General features: G+C 40.9%; 1 protein-coding gene across 1 annotated transcript in view; it reads left to right on the top strand.

Moving 5' to 3' along the window:
* slc30a6 (solute carrier family 30 member 6) overlaps positions 1 to 26,064 on the top strand; it is a 115,508-nt gene that overhangs the window by 7,203 nt on the left and 82,241 nt on the right. Inside the window, exon 4 of the mRNA XM_028603276.1 lies at positions 19,863 to 19,947. Coding sequence (XP_028459077.1) covers positions 19,863 to 19,947 — 85 coding nt within the window. The remainder of the gene's footprint in view (positions 1 to 19,862; positions 19,948 to 26,064) is intronic.

Genomic DNA, 26,064 nt, shown 5'->3' with positions numbered 1-26,064 from the left:
TCGCGTGCACGTGCTGAATGGAGCTCTGGGGGAAACTTTACGAAATCGCCCGAGCTTGCTGGTCTGATGTGCCGTACGGGCTACTGTTCTCCGGCCGGGGGCTGCCGCTGCACACTGGGTCACAGCTGTGTTCCTGTGTTGAGTGGCGGGACAGTTACACATTACTCCAGTCACAAGTGTTACAATGTTAAGGCACGCCACCCGCCAAAGTTACACGCCACTGCCGAAATCTACCTGCATTTGGCTGGTGCTAATGTCAGGCCCTGGGTATAATCAATCAATCAATCAATCAATCAATCAAAATTTATTTATATAGTAGAGATGGTCCGATACAATTTTTTGCTTCCCGATTCCGATACCTGAACTTGCGTATCGGCCGATACGATGGATGTGATATGATTTCTATCTTTGCTGTCGGTCTGGCTCAGGTTAAACTCTTTGTGAAACATGAACAAACACAGAACTTTCTTTTATTATCCAGTTTGACAGTCAGTTATAACGGAAAAAGAACATAAATAAACTACTTTAACGTAGATTTTCTTTAGGGCTTTATTACGTGGTATCGAATCGGTGCATAAACTCCAGTACATACCGATACCAGAGTTTAAGGCAGTATCGGAGCCGATACCGGTATCGGTATCGGACCATCTCTATTATATAGCACTTTCCAAAAACCAGCAGGTATCCAAAGGGCTTAACATCAGAAACACGTCATACAATAGAAAGAATGAACAGAGAAAACAGTAAAATCAGAAAAAGGTTACACAGAAACAAAAAGAATGAAATTGTCACACCACTGCTACGTATTAAAGGCCAGACGAAACATAACCATAGATTGAGCTTGGTCTGGTGAGAGCCAGACGAGGATACTACAACAAACGTACAGCAAACTGAGACTTTCTTCACTTGCTAAATTATCTTTTAAACTGATAAACATCATTCATGGCTCAATGCAAACGGGATCAAAACATTATTTGTCTCTCTCTCCGTTCACTACCGTTCATATTTTATTTTTTTATATTTTCTGTGTGTGTGTGTGTCAGCGTTATTGTACTATAATCCACTCTGACTTGTCATACTGGCGGGGGGTCTAGCTGTCCTATAGAGCCTTGGATTGGATTACACGGTGTCGTACACGGCTTAGGGACCAACATAGTTTGAAACCTTCCTCAGCGCCTCGTCGCCCTCGTCTTATGTCTCCCGTTACCTTTTGTGTTGTCCACGCTAGAGCTGCAACGATTAGTCGGTTAGTTGTCAACTTTTAAATTAATCGCCAACTATTTTGATAGTTGATTAGTTTTTTTTTTTTTTTTTTTTTAAAGACAAAAGTACAAATTCTCACATTGCAGCTTGTTAAATGTGAATATTGTTCTAGTTTCTCCTCTGTGACAATAAACTGAATATTTTCAAGTTGTGGACAAAAGACTTTTTTGAGGATGTCATCTTGGGCTAATTTGGGAAACACTGATCCACATTTTTTTTTTTTATGTTTTTTTTTTACCATTTTATGACATTTTTATAGACCAAACAACTAATCGATTAATCGAGAAATAATCAACATATTAATCGCCTTTATTTTGAAATAGTTTGTAATGATGATATCGTTCGTCTGTATTTTCCTTAACATTTGCTGTAAATTAATATTAGTCAATTGGATTATTTAAAGCATGGAAAGAGATGCTGCGTCTCATGATGAAACCACCGAGAGGTAACATAAAAGTTAAAAGGTAGTGGTCCTTAAATCGCGCCTTGAGGGACCCCACAAGTTATTATAATTCTTTTTGAAGATTATTTTTGGGGTATTTTTGGCCTTTATTTTGACAGGACAGCTGAAGACATGGAAGGGTAGAGAGAGGGGGTAATGTTGAGTTGAGAGTTGAACCTGCGGCCCGCTGCTTTGAGGAGTAAACCTCTATTTATGGGCGCCTGCTCTACAAGGTGAGCTTTCCGGGCGCCTTTTTTTTCATATATACACTACTGGTCAAAAGTTTGGGGTCACTTGGAAATTTCCATTCCACTCCATTCCAGACAGAATACCAGCTGAGATCAGTTGCATTGTTTTTTTAACCAGGGCAGCAGTTTTCAGATTACATTATGTGCTTACATAATTGCTAAATGGTTCTCAACTGTTGTAGACAGAAGTGTCTGAAGAAATGCTTGAAATTCATGTTTTTTGGTCTAAACGTCATACCCAAATTAAAAGGGGTACAGCTCCCATATACTTTGACACTCAGGGGTGTGCCTGATATCATTGGAAAGGAAACATTCTCAAGTTTTTGTTACAAGTGTCAGGGCGATTTCTGTCCAAGTTATAAATCTGTAAAATTATTAAAATACACTGCTGTAAACACATCTGACAGGTGACAGACAACACAGCATTAGCCACGTCTCAGCTTACTACAGAAATAAATTCAGAAGCTAAAAGACTCAAAAATGGATTTTATATGAATTATTTTCTACAAATATGTCTGTGCGTTTTTTATTTCTATTTGAAAAGTGCAAATAAAAAAGCCAAAAAACTACAAAATACAACACTTCTCAAATACACAAACAAACCCACATCAATCACCTTTCCAATGATATCAGGCACACCCCTGAGTGTCAAAGTATATGGGAGCTGTACCACTTTTAATTTGGGTATGACGTTGTGTCTGGAATGGAGTGGAATGGAAATTTCTAAGTGACCCCAAACTTTTGACCGGTAGTGTATATATATTTTTTGACGTGAAAAAAAAAAACCTTAGCGTTGAACCCTTCTGAGGCTTCTTTTTACCAGATGAATAGACAGAACAACATATTTTCAGGGCGGCACAGAGAACGATAATGATTCACCACAGCTGTCTGTACAGTGCATGTTTTATAGAGCAGGACATTGGTGCTTGAGCTCATGAGCCACTGTTGCCGTAACAAAATGTCCTGATAAAACTGGAACGGGGACATCGGGGGCCGTCCGCAGAGGAAAGACATGACTGGAGGACCGGAGAGTGAGAGAGCCAGGCGTCATCTTGTTTCTGCTGTTGCTACTGAGTCGGAAAACCCCTCTAACAAGCCGCCAGTGGTAGACTGTAACTAAGTACATTTACTCCAGTACTGTCCAAATGTTGAGGTACTTGGAGTCTTTTCTCTTCATGCCACTTTCTACTTCTACTCCACTACATTTCAGAGAGAAATATTGGACTTTTTACTCCGCTACATTCATCTGTTCCAGCTTTAGTTACTAGTTACTTTAGTTACTCGCTACATTCATCTGTTACAGCTCTAGTTACTAGTTACTTTAGTTACTCCACTACATTCATCTGTTACAGCTTTAGTTACTAGTTACTTTAGTTACTCCGTTACATTCATCTGTTCCAGCTTTAGTTACTTTAGTTACTCCACTACATTCATCTGTTACAGCTTTAGTTACTAGTTACTTTAGTTACTCCACTACATTCATCTGTTACAGCTTTAGTTACTAGTTACTTTAGTTACTCCGCTACATTCATCTGTTACAGCTTTAGTTACTAGTTACTTTAGTTACTCCACTACATTCATCTGTTCCAGCTTTAGTTACATTAGTTACTCCGCTACATTCATCTGTTCCAGCTTTAGTTACATTAGTTACTCCTCTACATTCATCTGTTCCAGCTTTAGTTACTAGTTACTTTAGTTACTCCGCTACATTCATCTGTTCCAGCTTTAGTTACTAGTTACTTTAGTTACTCCACTACATTCATCTGTTCCAGCTTTAGTTACATTAGTTACTCCACTACATTCACCTGTTCCAGCTTTAGTTACTAGTTACTTTAGTTACTCCACTACATTCACCTGTTACAGCTTTAGTTACTTTAGTTACTCCGCTACATTCATGTGTTACAGCTTTTAGTTACTAGTTACTATAGGTACTCCACTACATTCATGTGTTCCAGCTTTAGTTACTAGTTACTTTAGTTACTCCGCTACATTCATGTGTTACAGCTTTAGTTACTAGTTACTTTAGTTACTCCACTACATTCATCTGTTACAGCTTTAGTTACTAGTTACTTTAGTTACTCCGCTACATTCATCTGTTACAGCTTTAGTTACTAGTTACTTTAGTTACTCCGCTACATTCATGTGTTACAGCTTTAGTTACTTTAGTTACTCCGCTACATTCATCTGTTCCAGCTTTAGTTACTAGTTACTTTAGTTACTCCACTACATTCATCTGTTCCAGCTTTAGTTACTAGTTACTTTAGTTACTCCACTACATTCATCTGTTCCAGCTTTAGTTACTAGTTACTTTAGTTACTCCGCTACATTCATCTGTTCCAGCTTTAGTTACTAGTTACTTTAGTTACTCCGCTACATTCATGTGTTCCAGCTTTAGTTACTAGTTACTTTAGTTACTCGCTACATTCATCTGTTACAGCTCTAGTTACTAGTTACTTTAGTTACTCCACTACATTCATCTGTTACAGCTTTAGTTACTAGTTACTTTAGTTACTCCGTTACATTCATCTGTTCCAGCTTTAGTTACTTTAGTTACTCCACTACATTCATCTGTTACAGCTTTAGTTACTAGTTACTTTAGTTACTCCACTACATTCATCTGTTACAGCTTTAGTTACTAGTTACTTTAGTTACTCCGCTACATTCATCTGTTACAGCTTTAGTTACTAGTTACTTTAGTTACTCCACTACATTCATCTGTTCCAGCTTTAGTTACATTAGTTACTCCGCTACATTCATCTGTTCCAGCTTTAGTTACATTAGTTACTCCTCTACATTCATCTGTTCCAGCTTTAGTTACTAGTTACTTTAGTTACTCCGCTACATTCATCTGTTCCAGCTTTAGTTACTAGTTACTTTAGTTACTCCACTACATTCATCTGTTCCAGCTTTAGTTACATTAGTTACTCCACTACATTCACCTGTTCCAGCTTTAGTTACTAGTTACTTTAGTTACTCCACTACATTCACCTGTTACAGCTTTAGTTACTTTAGTTACTCCGCTACATTCATGTGTTACAGCTTTAGTTACTAGTTACTATAGGTACTCCACTACATTCATGTGTTCCAGCTTTAGTTACTAGTTACTTTAGTTACTCCGCTACATTCATGTGTTACAGCTTTAGTTACTAGTTACTTTAGTTACTCCACTACATTCATCTGTTACAGCTTTAGTTACTAGTTACTTTAGTTACTCCGCTACATTCATCTGTTACAGCTTTAGTTACTAGTTACTTTAGTTACTCCGCTACATTCATGTGTTACAGCTTTAGTTACTTTAGTTACTCCGCTACATTCATCTGTTCCAGCTTTAGTTACTAGTTACTTTAGTTACTCCACTACATTCATCTGTTCCAGCTTTAGTTACTAGTTACTTTAGTTACTCCACTACATTCATCTGTTCCAGCTTTAGTTACTAGTTACTTTAGTTACTCCGCTACATTCATCTGTTCCAGCTTTAGTTACTAGTTACTTTAGTTACTCCGCTACATTCATGTGTTCCAGCTTTAGTTACTAGTTACTTTAGTTACTCCACTACATTCATGTGTTCCAGCTTTAGTTACTAGTTACTTTAGTTACTCCACTACATTCATGTGTTCCAGCTTTAGTTACTAGTTACTTTAGTTACTCCACTACATTCATGTGTTCCAGCTTTAGTTACTAGTTACTTTAGTTACTCCACTACATTCATGTGTTCCAGCTTTAGTTACTAGTTACTTTACAATGATTTTTTGATTCTAAAGTAAACTAGCCGACAATATAACGGACTACAAGTCCAGCTGAGATGATGAGACCATTAAACACACAGCTGGTTGGATCCTTTACACTTTCTAAAATGGGAGGATTCTTCTTTACTTTTAATACTTTAACTACATTTTCCTGATGATACTTACAGACTTTTATTTAAGTAACATTTTCACTGCAGGTCTTTTACTTGTAACGGAGTATTTTATTTTTTTTTTACAGTATGGTATTACTACTTTTACTCAGGTAAAGGACTTAAATACTCCACCACTCCACCACTGCAGGCTGCAGCCTCTGATTCATTACGTAAGTAGGTTTATTTTGAGAGGAGAACACGGCCACCCTGGAGACACTAGAGCCCCGACGGCTTCAATCTGAGGAGGATGCTTTTTTTATTTATTGTGAATAACGCGGCATTCTTGCCTGTGCTGGATTACCTACCCCATTGCGAGTCTCGTGTGCTCTTGTACTGGTTATGTGCTTATGTTGCTAGAGGTGTTTTTTTCCCCTGTTCCCACACTGTACTCCTATCAGGGGCATAGTCTGGGAGTTGTCTTTTTTTTCCTCCTCACCTTTCCTCATGTCTTGCTGTATTTTTCCTTAATAAACCTGTCTTCCTGTCCTGTCTACCCCATTGTCATATGTACAGTACAGGCCAAAAGTTTGGACACACCTTCTCATTCAATGCGTTTCCTTTTTATTTTCATGACTATTTACATTGAAGATTCTCACAGAAGGCATCAAAACTATGAATGAACACATATGGAATTATGTACTTAACAAAAAAGTGTGAAATAACTGAAAACATGTCTTATATTTTAGATTCTTCAAAGTAGCCACCCTTTGATTTTTTATTAATAAGGGAAATAATTCCACTAATTAACCCTGACAAAGCACACCTGTGAAGGTAAAACCATTTCAGGTGACTACCTCATGAAGCTCATTGAGAGAACACCAAGGGTTTACAGAGTTATCAAAAAAAGCAAAGGGTGGCTACTTTGAAGAATCTGAAATATAAGACATGTTTTCAGTTATTTCACACTTTTTTGTTAAGTGCATAATTCCATATGTGTTCATTCATAGTTTTGATGCCTTCAGTGAGAATCTACGATGCAAATAGTCATGAAAATAAAAAGGAAACTCACTGAATGAGAAGGTGTGTCCAAACCTTTGGCCTGTACTGTATGTTTGTATATGTATGGTCAGGTTGATGGCTAATTTCGCTGGTACTTGTGACAATAAAGGACTGTTACTTACTTAATTATTCTGCAGGTTTCAATCTGGTTTTGCAAAAAAAGTCTCACAAATCCCTGCACGTCCTCCCAGCTTGTTATGATGAAACTGACCTCTCCTCCTTGCTCCTCCTCTCTTCTTCTGAGGCAAACGTGAGTCACGTTCTGCGCCCACCACCACTGACCCACATTTCAGCCGGCACTGCCCAGGGATGCGGCAGTGATGCAATCGGGCCTAGCGTCAGCGGTTTGCTCCCTTTTTTATTTAATACAGTACCTGGTGACTGAGGCGCTGTACGTGCGCTGCAGCTCTTGTCACTCCAATGTCACATGTAACCTCAATTTGTTGGCACGCTGTTCTGCCCGCCGGACAGCCGGGGTGACGATGCCGCTGACGGACAGACGGGGGCAGCAGAGCGTCAGGATTTAACAACCGTGCACTCTCCTTCCTCCAGGCGCTGAGTGTCTGTGTACGTGAAGGGGGGGAGGGGTTGGGAATGTTTTGGGCAAGCGCTGTCTCTCTGTTTACACACACACACACACACACACACACACACACACACACACACACACACACACACACACACACACACACACACGTCTGTATTACTATCTTTGTGGGGACTTGTCATTGACATAATGCATTCCCTAACCCCTTACCCTAACCTTAACCATCACAACTAAATGCCTAACCTTAACCCTTACCCTCACCTTAACCATCACAACTAAATGCCTAACCTTAACCCTTACCCTCACCCTAACCATCACAACTAAATGCCTAACCTTAACCCTTACCCTCACCTTAACCATCACAACTAAATGCCTAACCTTAACCCTTACCCTCACCCTAACCATAACCTAATTCTAACCCTAATCCTAAAACCAAGTCTTAACCCTCAAACAGCCCTTTAAACTCGTGGGGACCAGCATTTTGGGCCCCACAAAGCTGTCCGGACCCCACAAGTATACTGTAGTCCCCGGTTTTTGGACCCCACGAATATAGTAAAACAGGTACACACACACACACACACGCACACACACACACACACACACACTATGGGTCTCCCATGCCTGTCGCTGGCTAGAGCTGTCACCAGACGCCCCAGTGCTGTCATAACACGGCACACCACAGTAATTGTAGATTTCACAGCACTCGGCGCTCCCCACCACGGCATATGACTCCAACACGAAGTGACAGGCCAGGACACACACACACACACACACACACACACACACACACACACACACACACACACACACACACACACACACAAACGCACATGTTCCCTTGTTCCATTTCTCGTTTCTCTTCCCTCCGACACACACAAACGCACTCAATCTTTCTGCTCAGATGGCGAGTTTATACTCAAGGTTATTTTTTTTTTGTTTTGTTTTTTCTTCATTGAAAATTCTGCTGAATTTACTTCCAGGCAGCGCGAGTAAGAACAGTGTTGAATGGGCTACGACACACGTTTGTATGGAGCTAATGTTTATGCCTCGCGTCCGCACTACTGCAGCGTTTTCCGAGACCCTTAAACGGAGACTTTTGGAAACACTGCTTCAAAACTCCAGGGTTGCTTCGTAGTCTGGATGGACACAAACGGAGAAATTTGGAAACAATGACGCACTTCAGTCAGTGTTATCGGTTAGGTAGCTTACAGACCTTTCAGTAACCGTTCCACTTCGTTGTCGCTCCAAGATAATAAATCCTAAAGTTCTTACTTTTCACCGTTGTTGTCCTGTCTTCAAAGTATTTTTTTTTGTACGTCCAACTTCTACATCCATGATTTTCAACCGCAGAGTAACGTCGGACAATCTGCTTCCTGTTTACACAGGCACGCACATGCCCAGTGTGTGTGTGTGTGTGTGTTTGTGTGTGTGAATAGTCATGTGATATGTGTAGAGATGGTCCGATACCACTTTTTTGCTTCCCGATACCGATTCCGATACCTGAACTTGCGTATCGGCCGATACCGAGTACCGATCCGATACCAGAGTGTCATATATTTCATTATGTTTTAACAGCTGTATACTACTATCCCTGTATGGATGTGATATGATTTCTGTCTTTGTTGTCTGTCTGGCTCAGGTTAAACTCTTTGTGAAACATGAACAAACAATGAATGCCCCAGAACTTTCTTTTATTCTCCAGTTTGACAGTCAGTTATAACGGAAAAATAACAGAAATAAACTACTTTAATGTAGATTTTCTTTAGGGCTTTATTACGAGTTATCGGGTCGGTGCATAAACTCAGTACTTCCCGATACCGATACTAGCATTTTAGGCGGTATCGGACCCGATACCGATACTGGTACCGGTATCGGAACATCTCTAGATATGTGTTGTCAGACGTGTTGATACGGACGGAAATTAGTTCTGCTACTGGAGCGAAAACTCTTGTGTAGACGGAGATCGTTTTTGTCTCAAAATGTAATTGTTGCGTGCGTGCATGCTAGGCATGGACCGGTATGAGATTTTGACTCTATGATAACCTTCAGCAAAAAATATCACGGTTTCACTGCATTGTGGTATTGCAATTACAGCATTTAAAATGTATTATTTTGAAATGTCATTTGGGCATTTGAACACAATATATTTTAATTTTTAAACACACTGCACACTGGCAGGGAGACGGATTCTTAATTAGAGATGGCCCGATACCATTTTTTTGCTTCCCGATACCGATTCTGACACCTGAACTTGCGTATCGGCCGATACCGAGTACCGATCCGATACCAGAGTGTCATATATTTCATTATGTTTTAACAGCTGTATACTACTATCCCTGTATGGATGTGATATGATGTATAACAGCTGTATACTACTATCCCTGTATGGATGTGATATGATGTATAACAGCTGTATACTACTATCTCTGTATGGATGTGATATGATATATAACAGCTGTATACTACTATCCCTGTATGGATGTGATATGATGTATAACAGCTGTATACTACTATCCCTGTATGGATGTGATATGATATATAACAGCTGTATACTACTATCCCTGTATGGATGTGATATGATGTATAACAGCTGTATACTACTATCTCTGTATAGATGTGATATGATGTATAACAGCTGTATACTACTATCTCTGTATGGATGTGATATGATGTATAACAGCTGTATACTACTATCCCTGTATGGATGTGATATGATGTATAACAGCTGTATACTACTATCTCTGTATAGATGTGATATGATGTATAACAGCTGTATACTACTATCTCTGTATGGATGTGATATGATGTATAACAGCTGTATACTGCTATCTCTGTATGGATGTGATATGATGTATAACAGCTGTATACTACTATCTCTGTATAGATGTGATATGATGTATAACAGCTGTATACTACTATCTCTGTATGGATGTGATATGATGTATAACAGCTGTATACTACTATCCCTGTATGGATGTGATATGATGTATAACAGCTGTATACTACTATCTCTGTATAGATGTGATATGATGTATAACAGCTGTATACTACTATCTCTGTATGGATGTGATATGATGTATAACAGCTGTATACTGCTATCTCTGTATGGATGTGATATGATGTATAACAGCTGTATACTACTATCTCTGTATGGATGTGATATGATGTATAACAGCTGTATACTACTATCTCTGTATGGATGTGATATGATGTATAACAGCTGTATACTACTATCTCTGTATGGATGTGATATGATTTCTATCTCTGTTGTCGGTCTGGTTCAGGTTAAACTCTTTGTGAAACATGAAGAAACACAAACAATGAATGCCCCATAACTTTCTTTTATTCTCCAGTTTGACAGTCAGTTATAACTTATAAATAAACTACTTTAACGTAGATTTTCTTTAGGGCATTACATTATTACGTGGTATCGGATCAGAGTATAAACTCCAGTACTTACGGATACCAGCGTTTTAGGCAGTATCGGAGCCGATCGGAACATCTCTATTCTTAACTGCACTTTTGTCCTTTTTAAAGACTCGTAAAAACAGCTCATACTGTGAGAATGGTATTATGCTTTTGAAACAGGGAATTTTTCAAACCACGGTTTAACTTGAAACCGGTAACCGGGCAAGCCTAATGCGTGAAATGACTTCTGTCTCTCAGAAGCAAACGGGGAAGTAAGGTTACCGTAATGTACCAGCCCACAAAACCTCGTATGAAAGCGCTTGTGGTGGTCCGAGACCGTAGTTCACAACCTCTCATCTCCGGCGTTTCTTTCTTTTAACACAATCTTCTCCTAACCTTAAAGGTGCGCTATGAGTTCTTGCATGCTTTCAGCGCAATTTCATTTTTGTCTGAAATGGTAGGCATCTCCCCTTGATCCCTGGGCACAGGCTGTGCACCAAAATACAACAAACCACTCCAGCCAATCACATGGCGTTTTTCCATCAACATGGTACCTGCTCGACTCGCCTCGACTCTACTCGCCTCGACTCTACTCGCCTCGGCGCACTGTGCGTCCCTTTTCCATTGCAGATTTTAGTATCGCCTCAGCTTGGCTGGTCGTCATAGCGACTGCCGTGGACGTGGCTTGGTAGCGTTGCTATTCCCCCGACTCATTTCCTGGTTCTCCTTCTCCGTAAACAACATGAAATCAACGAGATAGTTCACTTCTCCTGCTCCAGATTTTTCCCACCGTGGTCAGAAAGAATGGATCTATATGACTCTAGAGTCACTACTCGCTGCGGAGCTAATCGCTGACACTCTCTCACTTCTCCCTCGCTCTACCACACACCCCCCCCCCACACACACACACACACACACACACACACTAACACACACGCACACGGCGACTCGATACACACACCGGCGCACCAGTATAACCATCAGGCCACTTGTATGCTACGGAGAAAGCTCTGCGTGGAGCCTCCGGCAGCAAAAAAACACCGCTGGCTAAACTATTTAAAAATGCCGTCTCTCGCTAGCAATGCAGTGATCGGTGACGCTTCTTTCCGACCAATCAGCAGCCTGCAGGTTTTCACGTCACCTTCTCGGCTCGCCTCAGCTCGCTTGGAACCTCGACTGAGGAGGTACTAAAAAAAGTACCTTTTAGCAGGTACCAGGTACTAGGGCTGGGCGATATGGACCAAAAGTCATATCCCGATATATTTTGGCTGAATATCGATATACGATATATATCCCGATATTTTTTTCCGCAAAGTGAGAGCAAATGTTCAGTCAAAGCCAAAATCAAATATGACATGTCACAAGTAGTTTCATAGAGACAGTTGCAAAATCAAATAAATAATAAACCGGTTTCTTCACCTGGTTCATGATTAAATGCTCAGCTGTTCAAATAACAATAAAATGTAAACCTAAATACTGTATAACAGGAGTACCTTTTTTGAAATCAAAGCTCCATATTTGTGATTCGTTCCAAAGGTCAATTAAGCTTTTGATATTAATATAATCTACTTTGTTCAAAATGTAATGCCTCATGCCTGTAAGCCTAGGTTTATAGTCCCATTCTTCCACTTGATACTGCTTCCACTTAAGTAAACTAAAAGATGAACTATCGACTACAAAACAAAGAAACTAATTAATGTGTTAATACAAAGAATATTTATTATGATCGGTTCACAGATCTGAGTCCAAACGGAAACTTCACCCTTCTGAACTAAGAGTTTCTGCTTCAAGGTGAAGTTTAAAACAGACTGAAATGTCCAGGCTCATTCCTCCACTATTTATTTCTGTATGTATTTATCGTTACATGTCATTTTAACGGGCACTGAGCTCCAGATCCTGCAGCTGCAGGCGGTCTCTGCTGCCCCGCTGTAGCTTCTCTCCGTCCGCCTGCCGCGGCAAACTTAGTGGAACTTTCCGCCCGATATCGACATACAGGTCGTCCTGGACTACGTGTAAGATCCTACCGATCACCACTCTGTCTTTGGCTGGTCCGATCTGGATCAGCGGGGACCCAGCGCAGCAGCGAGGCAAAGCTGTGTTTTACCGGGGAAGAGACGCTGCGGCGGCCACGGAGCTCTCCGCCTCCGCTGCCGCTGGAGCTCAGATTGCTGGTCGAAGGCGGCATACATAATCATAAAACACATTGTCACCTGTTAAATGTTATTCATTGCTGTTTGTTCTTTTCATTTCCTCTATCGAACATAATTAAGCAGTACAAAAGTCCGGCATCTTTAGCGTTGATCTGAATGCTTCGCACCCCTGTTCCAAGATGGCGGCGGTTTTGACGTATGTTTAGAACCTCAAGGCGACATCTGTGTATATATCTATGGGAGCAAGGATCACATTTGAACTATATCGATATATGCGATATGGTCTAATTCCATATCTCATTTAAAAATATATCGATATATTTTTAATATCGATATATCGCCCAGCCCTACCAGGTACTTTTTTTCGTAATTGAAAACCAAAAAAGGCGAGTAGAGTAGGTACCATGTAATGGAAAAGCGCCAATAGACCAGATGGTTTGGGGTGGGGGTTAGTGACAGGTAGTCAGTTAGTCATTACAGAAACATGGGGGGAGGGGCGAGTGGGGCTGGATGATTAATTGAAAAATCGAAACCGAAATTCAGAGCCCATAACCAACGTAATTTTACCAAGTCGATTATTTCGGTCTTTTAATCCTATTAATATTTCCGCGCCGCACACTGTGCGTTAATGTACTTTCCCCTTAAAACATATTACGGCCGCCGCGGGTGTAGTCACGTGACTCCGCCCCATTTACATTAAAACTTAAATTATTTTTTTTTTTATTTTATTTCATTGTAAAATCTACAGTTGTAGATTTAATTTCAGTTGTTATAAATAAGCATTAATTGCTATCTGTGTGTTTCCTTATTTTAGAATCACAAAGATAGGATTATGCACTCTTTCATTAGAAAAAATAACCGTGAACATATTTACAGTAGAAGAAAAGATTTTTTTTTTTTTTTTTTTTTTTTTTTTTAAATCGTTCAATAATCATAATCAAGGTAAATTCTTCGATTAATCGTGATCATGATTTTAGCCAAAATCGTCCAGCCCTAGGGGCGAGCTTGCTCTGTTTGTTCGGAATTTACTTGGAACGTCAAAAGAAGTGACCATGCGGAAAAACCATGCATAGTGTTAGTCGCCTAAAGCTAATCTAGCAGAACAGCATCATGTTGACATTATGTCCAAACAAAATTCGGTGTGTGTGTGTGTGTAACAGACTACCACTTGTAAATATACAACTGCTTTCCTCAGATAACCTTGATTGGGTTAATCAGAAAATTGCACAAAACTCATGCAATTAAACAAAAAGGACTGACAAAAGATGAAAAAGTTGATGAACAAATAATAGCAATATAAACAACACAGCAGCTGCAGCCCACAAAGACCGATACGTTACTGTGAAGTGCATTTTTGAGCTTGTAGATTGAGTGTTCAACATTTATCAAAAAATAGCAGAAAGACAACGCACATCTAAAGAAGTCATAGCTAGACGACCCAGCATGCATCTGCTGGCCGATGTGTTTGACTTTGAGGCTTGCCGGGTGGTGCATTAAATCATTGATTAATTAAGCTAGATGCAACCTTTTTTTTTTTTAAACTCTTCAGTCGTTATCTTGTTCATTTCGGAAGGCACTGACAAATTATTAATTTGTCATTTAAGTAGGAAGATTTGTCGACTAGCAGATAGATGTAAATGTATTTGTATACTCCTCGTATGTGCTGAAATGTAATGTCTTCAAAGTCTCGGTCAGACCGGATAGTTAAATATTTTCTGTATATGTAAATATATTCTACTATATTTTCTAGGGGTTTAACGACGTATGAATGATCCACTATCCAATATTATGGATGCAAGGTGAAAATATCGGTACGTATCGTCTGTAAGATGCCCCTTCATTTTAGATTTCCACGTTTTTATTAAAAATAATAGTTATTTATTTTTCACTTTAAATGTCTGGAAGAGCTCAGTCATAAAATGGTCCAGTCATATTTTAGATGCTTTTTTTGAGTTGCTATAAATGTAACTGTGTTAAATGCAGTGTCGTACTCTAGTTTTTTGTAGTTGGTATGCTAGGATTTCCCCCTCCCAGCTTTACGGCGCGTTCATGCCACCTCGGAATAACAGGCACCCCGGTTACGTTGTTTTTCCGACTGGCAGCGTTCACATGGTCAGGATGTGTGTTCTTCTCTTTCTTCTATTATTATTATTATTATTATTATTATTATTATTACTTATTGCATGACTGCCACCAACTGTTGGCCATAGCCTAGAGCCTCAGGTGTGTGAAAACATGGAGGCCACAATAACAAAAGATGTGTTGCTGTTTTTTTATACGAGCATCCAAACAGCACATGGCCAGGTGTGTGTTTGTGTTATCTGCAGGACAACGAACGGGAAAAGACACGGATTATATGTTGTTTTTTTATACATAGGCCTATTTATGAATAATTTTAAACATGTTATGAATGTGCATGTTTCTTGGCAGAGGCGTTTGTCCACAATTAACAGTTTTATTGTCATTGAAATATGTTCAGTGACCCAAAGTCTCCTCCATCAGACGTCAGTTGTCAGCAACGCGTCACCAACTGGGAAAATTTCCCACCTCTGATTCCCACAGGAAGTGACATGAATGGTGATGTTTTCACTCGGGTCCATATCAGGTCAGGTCCATATGTGTTTGTGTTATGTCGTGAATGTGAAAATGAACTGCTAACTCCTCTGTCAGCTCTAGCCACTGCACAGAAATAAGCAGAGAAATCAGACCAATCACAACAGCTGGTCAGTCTGACATCATACTGCCTGAGCTCATTACTATTCATGAGCTCGCCCAGTTGGGCTGGGTAAAGGATTCTGACAGCCAGGCTCTCATTGGCTAGCTGTTAGCCAATCAGATTCAAACAGCTTAGCTTGTTGAATATTAATGAGAACTGGCACAAATCGAGCTGAGTCTTCCTGTAGGTTTTCTACTAGGGCTGGTCCGAATACCATTTTTTGAGCTTCGAAGCTTCGGTAGTAATGAGCATCGAATATTGGAAGCTTCGGAACATATTATTATCTCTAATAAAGGCAGGAATCTCTACGTGTCTGTCTGTTTGTTTGCATTTTGATTATTTTGAGAACTTTTCATCCAAACGACTTCACAAGGGAGTGCAGCAGTGTCGTATTTGGTGCAATATAGATAGACAGGCCAGACGCGTTCAGAATTAATAAACTTTTAACCCCTCAAGGATCACCGTCTCGTCAACGGGACACTTTGTGACTGGGGGCGTCGCTGTAACCTCGATAAAACTTCCACTCATGAGCGTTTTTATAGCTTTTAAAGCATTAAATCTTTAAAATAAACAGCCATGCACACAACTGTTACAAAGTAACAGAAAATAAAAACAATTCAGCCGTAATCTGCGCAGCCGAGAGTGCATGCGTAACTGTTTTCGTTGTCCTTTCAGCAACAAAGTGGTATTTTGACCAAAACTTGATTTTTATAAATCCCCAAGAATATCCGAGCTTTATATTCCAAAACGATCTCTTCGCCTCACAATGTTGAAGTTTCTGGCCGAATCACCACGGAAAAACGCGAAACAGGTTTTCATTTAATGTGCATTACCGCCCCCAACTGGACTGGAGTGTGAACGAAACATAAATCCAGAAAATAAATAAACCAAAATAAAAAAACAAAAAACTAATATTCGAATGTCAAATTTTCAAATCGAATACCAACCCAGCGAACAAATATTCAAATATTCGGGTCCAGCCCTACTTTCTATACCACGCTAGAATGGCTTGAAACAAGGTAACCAAGGCATTTTTACCATAGCGGAACTTCAGACATTACCACAAAGTCATGAAATACGTGCAGCAGGTCACCTTTTTAAGATATCAACAAATATCGTATCGTTGTCCAAAGAATTGATAAATCGTATCGTGATAAAACTTGTGATTAACACCCCTAATATTTTCCCTAAAGAGCAGTGGAAGGATTTTAAGTAGGTTTTTTTTTTTTTTTTTTTTTTTTTTTACAGGGCCTGAAAAGTGAATTAATATACAGTATAAAGCATTGACCGATGAGCAGGGAACTTTCTGAGTTTTTCTGCTTTCTGCTTCCCTGGAAGTGACCTTCCCCAGAGCCCAGATTTCTGTCATGAACTGATTCAGACTGTAGTGACTCGTTCACTACAGTTCGTTCAGTGTCTGACAGCTGGGGAAACCCTGTTTAGAGGAGAAAACTCTGTTGTATAATATCGTCTGTGGCTCTAGAGCAGCTTTGCGTCACCGCGGCCATCTACTTTTTGGGTTGTGGACAAGCTTAAAGCGCCCATATTATGCTCATTTTCAAGTTCATAACTGTATTTTAAGGTTGTACCAGAATAGGTTTACATGGTTTAATTTTCAAAAAACACCATATTTTTGTTGTACTGCACATTGCTGCAGCTCCTCTTTTCACCTGGTTTCTGTTTTAGCTACAGAGTGAGACCTCTTTTCTTCTTCTTCTTCTGTACTATCTTTGATTGCACTTGCACATGCTCAGTAGCTCAGATGTAGAGAATGTCAGCTAGCTAACTCTAGAGCAGGGGTCACCAACACGGTGCCCGCGGGCACCAGGTAGCCCCCAAGGACCACATGAGTAGCCCTCAGGCCTGTTCTAAAAATGAAAATTGAATATTGATATTATCTGTTTCCCACCTTGTTAAGTCATTGTTGATAATTATTGTGAGAAATCATTAACATGATCAGTGTCTTCACATAGATGAGTGTCATTAATCATTAATAATCATATATAACTAAAGGCAAACTGAGCACATCTGTCATTTCAGAAGAGTGTATCAAACTGGTAGCCCTTCGTATGACTCAATACCCATAAAGTAGCTCTCAGTTTCAAAAAGGTTGGTGACCCCTGCTCTAGAGACAGTAAAAGGCTGTTTCTCCAACTTTGGTCAGTTCCAAGGCAGGATTAGCTGGGAGACTTCTAAATGAGGGAGCACATGGAAGTAGTTCTTTTGTAGATTATGGTGAACTTGTGTGTGTTGTAGCAGTGCTTTGTTATTGAGAACGAGGTAGTATGCTAGCGTTAGCATTAGCGTTAACGCTACGAGCTAACGGTTGTGGTTAGCCAGCTGGTTTCGGACTGTGACGTCACAGTCCGAGCTGATTTTGACCAGCTCACCAGGAGACTGAAGGCAGGACACATTCAGAAACCAGATCTCACTCAGAACAGCATGGATGGATTTTTTTCAAAGTTTGTATGTGTGTGGAAGCACCAGAGACACAAAAGAACACCCCAAATCACCAGAAAGTGTTTTTTTTTCATAATATGGGCACTTTAAATAGTCCCATATCGGGGGTTTACCGGTCATTATAAGCTCTAGGTGCAGAAACCGAGCCACTTTGGGCAGCACCTAAGCCGAATAAATGTAACTAAAATACTTTTGTCAGATCTAATGATTGTAGTTGAACTTCTTTAGCTTTTTTTTTTGGTCTTAAAGCTTTTTTTAGTGTTATTTATTTAGTATCTGCTCTAGGTTTTCCAAAGTTTTAGACACAGATATTGTAATAATGGTTAAAAAGAGACTCAAAACCACCACAGAGACCCACTTGAACTAGGGCTGAGTATCTCCACTAGGGCTGCTCCCTCTTAGTCGATTAGTCGACTAATCGGTCGTTTTGGTCTTAGTCAACTTAGATTTCTTCAGTTGATTAGTCATGTTTGATGATTTTTTTCATGCTGAATGACTTATTTGCAAGAAACGTACGAGCACATCTCTGGTAAACACAAGAATTAAAGTGGTGCTTTTGCATGACTCTTTGCGGGGAAACTCAGATTTACAGTTCTGTCGATCAATCAACTAATCCATTAGTCGATACAATTGAATGAGTGTTAGTCGACTAAGAATTTCTTCAATCGAGCACAGCCCTAATCTCCACTGATTTCCTGAATTGATTCGTTTCCGTAAGGGTCCAGGTTTGATTTCCGATTTGATGCAACATCCATTATATTAGGAATATTTCCATCTATTTGATACGTATGCATATTTCTTGCATCTCCACAGTCAAACCAACTCAGTTCATTTAAATAATTGTTCAGACATTGACACATGCTGCAAGCTGCTACAGTTTGCTGCTCTGCTGCATCGCAGATTGCTAAAACACACCTGACTACAGGAGCCATTTAGCTTTACACTTGCTGAGTACACATAGTTGGCTCTGTTCGAGGTTAGTCTCGCATTGCCAGACTTTCCTCCACAGAGCTACGGAGGAAGGTCTGGCTAGTCCACACAGCATTATAGGATGGGAGAAAAGCATGCTCTGGTTTATTGGCATTTCTTTAAACCAATCACAATCGTCTTGGGCAGTGCTTAGACGCCGGACGGAGCCCCGGTGCCTCTGCAAAATAGCCTCGGGAAGGAACTTGTTTTGATGGAACATGCGTACGTTCAGTTAACCATAGTCCTCATAAATCCACCAGGAGTTTAGCACTCCAGACAAAAATGAAGGCAATTTGGGGAATTTCCAGCGGCACCTGAACAATCCCGGAAGTGGAACGTCGACTAGTTCGTGGATCGTCGGATCACGTTCTCATAAACGAACCGAGTCTCTAACGCGAGACCACTTCTTTAAGGTCTCGGTACGCTGCTTTTGGCGCACTTTCCCACCTGCCCGAAACGAACCGCACCAAGGGAGGGAAAACCAACTCCAGTGCCGTTCAACCGCACTAAATGAGGCAGGTGGGAAAGCCCCATTTTAATCTAAATGGTTACAAAAGAAGTAGGTAGTAAGTAATGCTGGAAAATTTATTTTGTTTTCTCATTACGTACAATCGAAGAAAAACGAAAAGATATCGCGCGTCACCCCATGTGCATAATTAATGACTCCAGTTGGGCCTTGAGCCAGAGGTTGAGCCCCTCTGCTCCTTTTTCTTATTGTTCTTTAACAGTTGTTGTTTGCGTGTTTTGTTTGTCGCTTCGCAGTCGTGGAGGATCCTGCTGTTCGGGGCTCTCAACCTGCTGTGTACCGGCTGTCTGCTGATGTGGTGCAGCTCCACCAACAGCATGGGTGAGTAGGCACGCACACACACACACACACACACACACACACACACACACACACACACACATAACGTACACACAAACGCACATATAAAACAAACAGTGACAGATAGACACATGCAAACTGACACATAGAGAGACAGATGTAACCAGGAAAAAAAAAAAAAAACTCACTTTGAGACTCGGACACAGACATTAACAGGGGGATACCTGTCTACACACAGTAAACACAGATTGACAGTTGCTACAGCATGCACGCACAGATACACACACTTGCGCTTCTGTGTGTGTGTGTGCGTGCTGTAGCTTTAAGCACACACCGAACAAGTCTTTAGGAAGTGTGTTAGCAGTGTTGTCTCACCACAGGGGTTCAGACTGATCCGTCACATCTGATCGTGTGTGTGTGTGTGTGTGTGTGTGTGTGTGTGTGTGTGTGTGTGTGTGTGTGTGTGTGTGTGTGTGTGTGTGTCACCTCAGTCAAAATATGGCACTTTAAAGGGCATGTTGAAGAAACAGAGTCGTCCACAGCGTGTGTTTTTACCCTCTGGTGCTACAACACAGAGAACACATCTGTCAAATTGACGAGCACTTTTTTAAAAATGTTTCCTCTCCCCAAATATTTACAGCCACAGTAGAGCAGGAGCATAAAACGGCAAATATGGTTGTTTTTTTTAAAGGATTTTTCTGCTTTATAACAACTCTGGTCTTACTTATGAAGTTGTGTCCATCATGTCTTTTAGTGGTAATAATCTTAACTTATATGAAAGAGAAACTGAGGACCACTTGCCCTTTCAGGGAAGTTTCAATAATTTTTTCCAATGGTCATCATCATCGTACCATATACTATGTTCTCGTTCTCTTGCCAAACGTGCCGTTGGCCAATCATGAATTGAGTTGGCGCTAGTGACTGGCGGCTGTCTTGCCTAACCACTAACTATTTGAATAGGGGCCAGTAAAAATTGATTTTGGGCAAATAGATTTATTTTGTCCCTGTAGCCCCCGAGAGAACGCGCAAGGCAGACAGGCAGGGTAGTGCTGCTTTTTCTCTCTCTCTCTCTCTCTCTCTCTCTCTCTCTCTCTCTCTCTCTCTCTCTCTCTCTCTCTCTCTCACAATACTCAAATGTCTGTTTCTTTTCACATTTCAAATATACAGTACAGGCCGAAGGTTTGGACACACCTCATTCAATGCGTTTCCTTTTTATTTTCATGACTATTTACATTGTAGATTCTCACTGAAGGCATCAAAACTATGAATGAACACATATGGAATTATGTACTTAACAAAAAAGTGTGAAATAACTGAAAACATGTCTTATATTTTAGATTCTTCAAAGTAGCCACCCTTTGCTTTTTTTTTTTTTTATTAATAAGGAAATAATTCCACTAATTAACCCTGACAAAGCACACCTGTGAAGGTAAAACCATTTCAGGTGACTACCTCATGAAGCTCATTGAGAGAACACCAAGGGTTTGCAGAGTTATCAAAAAAAGGGTGGCTACTTTGAGGAATCTAAAATATAAGACATGTTTTCAGTTATTTCACACTTTTTGTTAAGTACATAATTCCATATGTGTTCATTCATAGTTTTGATGCCTTCAGTGAGAATCTACAATGTAAATAGTCATGAAAATAAAAAGGAAACGCATTGAATGAGAAGGTGTGTCCAAACTTTTGGCCTGTACTGTAGATTTTAATTTAGAACAGATAGTTTTGGTAATAATTTGAAAAGAGTTCAAGGTTAATGTTTATTTTTTTTCCCCCCTTGCCCGACGTGGCATTTTACTTGCCACCGGGCCATCGGGCAGCCATTATTGTTGAACCCTGGGTGAGATTCTCGCTGTGCAGTGAGACAGCTGTGCGGGGTGAGACAGCTGTGCGCAGTGTTTATGGTCAGCGAGGCTCGTGTCTGCCACCAACATGAAATCCTCTCAGGGATTCCATCACTCAGAAAAATGCTGCCACGAAAATGAACAACATGCAACCTTATCCCTGGCGTCGGGTGTCGTGCAGACAGGAAGCGGAGGACAGAGGTATCGGGGAAGGCGACACCGCCGTCGATACTCGCCCCCCCGATGAGAACCACAGGAGCAGACAGCGGCCCCGTCTCAATACTGTCAGTCCGATTCCTTCCTCGTGTATTACGGGTCAGCACACCAGCATTCACACATTCAGAACTCCCTCTGCTACTTCCAGGGTTCATACGTTTTGAAAAAAACTGGAAAAGTTGTGGAATATGAAAAATGCAAATTCCATAACAGGCCTGGAAAGGTTTTGGAAACCTAAAAAGACCCAGAAAGTTTTGGAAAAGTCGTGGAATGTTTTTTTCATAATAATATGTCATTAATAAATGTATTTTCAAGTTTTCCACTCGCAGGTCAGTCTGGCATCTTGAGATAGAGAAAATTTGGAGCCGTTCGCCAAACGACTGGGCCAATCAGCGTTGGTTTTGAGGTGGGTTAGGTGGTGATAGACAGATGGTTTATCCAATCAGCTAACCAGTATATCCAGACAGCGGTAGCCCTAATTCTGTTTGCTGCTCGTTAATGCTTTTTCCTCTTGGATCTTTCTTTTGGAATATGGTTGCATTTTCATACGATTTGTTGATCTGATTGGTTGATTTGGCCCGTCTATCACCAACATATAGGTGGTGATAGACAGATGGTTTATCCAATCAGCTAACCAGGATTTTCGCTCCTTCCCAAAAGTTCTCCAACGGAAAGTTCCCAGATGGATATGCCGAGCAAATGCGAAGCGATCTTCCTGGAGTCAGGTTAATGAACCACATAAATTGTCATTCATTTTATAGTTAAACCTCTGAGGGTAAACTTTAACACAGATTTGTATTTGTTTTGTATAATGTCGACTGACATTTTCAGGAACTCATAGTCATGGAAATTAGTTAAGGACAAAAGAACAACTCTTGAGGACCTCATCTTGGACTTTGAGAAACTGGAATGGACATTTTTCAGATTTTCCTACATTTCATAGACCAAATAACTCTAGGAAAATAGTGCTGGGCGATTATGATAAAAATCAAATCAAAAAATCAATTTTTATTTTTTTTTTAGCAGTGGTTGCAGGTCTGTCGGAACAACAAGAAATACAAGAAATTCTTCATAGGGAAACCAAAACCCAAAGTACAGAATGAAACTAATTGCATCTTTGCCTCAGTTGCAAAGTTGGCAGCCTTGCTGCTCGCATTCAATTTTCCTTTGCTTTTGGAAAAATAACTCCCAAGGCTCGGTTATAGGGGAATTCAGAAAGAGGTGGCCCATTGATGCTGAGTAGCATTACATCTATGACTACATCTCTAGACTGTTTCCAATTTATATTATATTCAACTGACTCACTTACCGTTTTAATGTTTCCAGATGTTTGATATCAGGACAACGAGCTGACAGAACTGACAAGTTGAACGTTGTCCAATTAGAACGGACCCACAGCGGTGACATTGTTGGTGGAGGGGTTTGTTTAATAGTTGATTCGGAAGAAAGTGAACGTTTTGACAATAAACTCCATCAACACAACAGTATGTGGAGTTAAACTGGACGGGTCCAATAACCTCTGAATAGTTCTACTTGTTGTTAAACTGGACGGGTCCAATAACCTCTGAATAGTTCTACTTGTTGTTAAACTGGACGGGTCCAATAACCTCTGAATAGTTCTACTTGTTGTTAAACTGGACGGGTCCAATAACCTCTGAATAGTTCTACTTGTTGTTAAACTGGACGGGTCCAATAACCTCTGAATAGTTCTACTTGTTGTTAAACTGGACGGGTCCAATAACCTCTGAATAGTTCTACTAGTTGTTAAATTGCAATATGAGCGGCAGCCAACGTGCGTTATGTCGGCAGAATGATTTAAAAGGCAACCGTGACTACATTGTGTTCAGGTGCATTCTGGGTGTGCTGGTCTTACAGGGAGGTGTGTTCAGGTGCATTCTGGGCGTGCTGGTCTTACAGGGAGGTGTGTTCAGGTGCATTCTGGGTGTGCTGATCTTACAGGGAGGTGTGTTCAGGTGCATTCTGGGCGTGCTGGTCTTACAGGGAGGTGTGTTCAGATGCATTCTGCTGGTCTTACAGGAGGGTGTTCAGGTGTGCTGGTCTTACAGGGAGGTGTGTTCAGGTGCATTCTGGGCGTGCTGGTCTTACAGGGAGGTGTGTTCAGGTGCATTCTGGGCGTGCTGGTCTTACAGGGAGGGGAGGGTGTGTTCAGGGTGCATTCTGGGTGTGCTGATCTTACAGGGAGGTGTGTTCAGGTGCATTCTGGGTGTGCTGATCTTACAGGGAGGTGTGTTCAGGTGCATTCTGGGCGTGCTGGTCTTACAGGGAGGTGTGTTCAGGTGCATTCTGGGTGTGCTGGTCTTACAGGGAGGTGTGTTTAGGTGCATTCTGGGTGTGCTGGTCTTACAGGGAGGTGTGTTCAGGTGCATTCTGGGTGTGCTGGTCTTACATTCTGGGCGTGCTGGGAGGTGTGTTCAGGTGCATTCTGGGTGTGCTGGTCTTACAGGGAGGTGTGTTCAGGTGCATTCTGGGTGTGGCTGGTCTGCACTGGGGTGCTGGTGTGTTCAGGTGCATTCTGGGTGTGCTGGTCTTACAGGGAGGTGTGTTCAGGTGCATTCTGGGCGTGCTGGTCTTACAGGGAGGTGTGTTCAGGTGCATTCTGGGTGTATTGCTGTCTTGAGGCAGCGGGAAGTGATCGCTCCATTGACCAACAAAAACCTGGTCTAAAGTCAATAACGCAGCATTTCATTGTTATTTTAACAGAGCATTAGTAAAATGCTCCTAGGCTCAGGCACAGCGCACAAGACACTATGCTTGTTACACACACAGGGACACACACACACACACACACACACACACACACACACACACACACACACACACACACACACACATGCAGAAGATTACAAATAAAAATATTCCGGTGTAAATCCTCCATCATAACAGCAATGCTCCAAGGTCCAAACGCGCTTGGCTTTTAAAGGGAATGGGAGATGATCTCTGATTGGTTGATAGCATGTTACACCCAGGAGTTTTAGGCCGATTTATGCCCGATTTACCCCTCCCGAAAGCAGCTGTAGTACGAGTCCGGTGGACAACTGAGTTGGAAGAAAGGATGGTGGAGATGTGGCAACAGCACGAGTGTCTGTTTAATGTCTCATCAAAAGAATATCATAATGGGAATGATAAAGAGAAGAGCATGGGGGAGAGATCGCTTCAGATCTGGACCTACCGGGGGAGTGTACAAAGTTGCTAGCGCACTAGCTAGCAAATGTAAACATTAGATATCTAGGTCAATGATCATCTGCTACATTCAGGTCTAACAAAAGATGCATTGCACATACCGTATTTTTCGGACTATAAATCGCTCTGGAGTATAAGTCACACAGAACAACTAGCAGGGCGTAGAGACGTACCGTTGACCAGCCCCTCCCTGCAGCATGTTGTTCAAGCCCCCACCTGTGGACTTGTTCCTCCACCTCTGGCCATCTAGCTTTCAGCCCACGATTAGCCGATTAGCTTTCTTTCATTTCTTCATTGCAGTAAGAGTCACCTTTTCTCCCGTCTCCCTCACAAGTTTCTCCCTCATTTCAGACTTTCTTTCTGCTGCTCGATTACCGTTTTCGGGGCTGCATATTTTACTACCTGCAGTTTGTCATCTCTTTTCTTTCTCAGTTGTCTTTAGGAGCAGCATATAGTTGTCACGAGCCTAGAGCGCCCTCTCGAGGCTGTAGACGGTAATGTCTTCAGTATGAATTAACATGTTCAATTATATATATATTGATATATAAGTCGCACCTGACTATAAGTCGCAGGACCAGCCAAAGTAGGAAAAAAAGTGCGACTTATAGTCCGGAAAATACGATAGTTTGTTTGAATAATATTATCGTCTACGCTCGTTTTATTTTCTTTTGTTTTTTATTGGTACAAAGGATAAGTATTACTACAGCAAGTTGCCGTGACACAGTATCCATTTTGTTTACATGCGCTTCCCCGTGAGATCGCGTCACGTGAGGTGCTAAATCTGGCGAGATAATCTTAAGAATATCTTGTAGTGTGTGTGATGCCCCACTATTTACAAATCTTGTAGTGTGAGCATGTTTAAAATTTGAGGGAAGAA

Source organism: Perca flavescens, chromosome 17, assembly GCF_004354835.1.
Source record: "Perca flavescens isolate YP-PL-M2 chromosome 17, PFLA_1.0, whole genome shotgun sequence".
NCBI classification, from domain to species: Eukaryota; Metazoa; Chordata; class Actinopteri; order Perciformes; family Percidae; genus Perca; species Perca flavescens.
The sequence above is the reverse complement of the archived record's forward strand: the minus strand, read 5'-3'. Positions and strand labels throughout refer to the sequence as shown.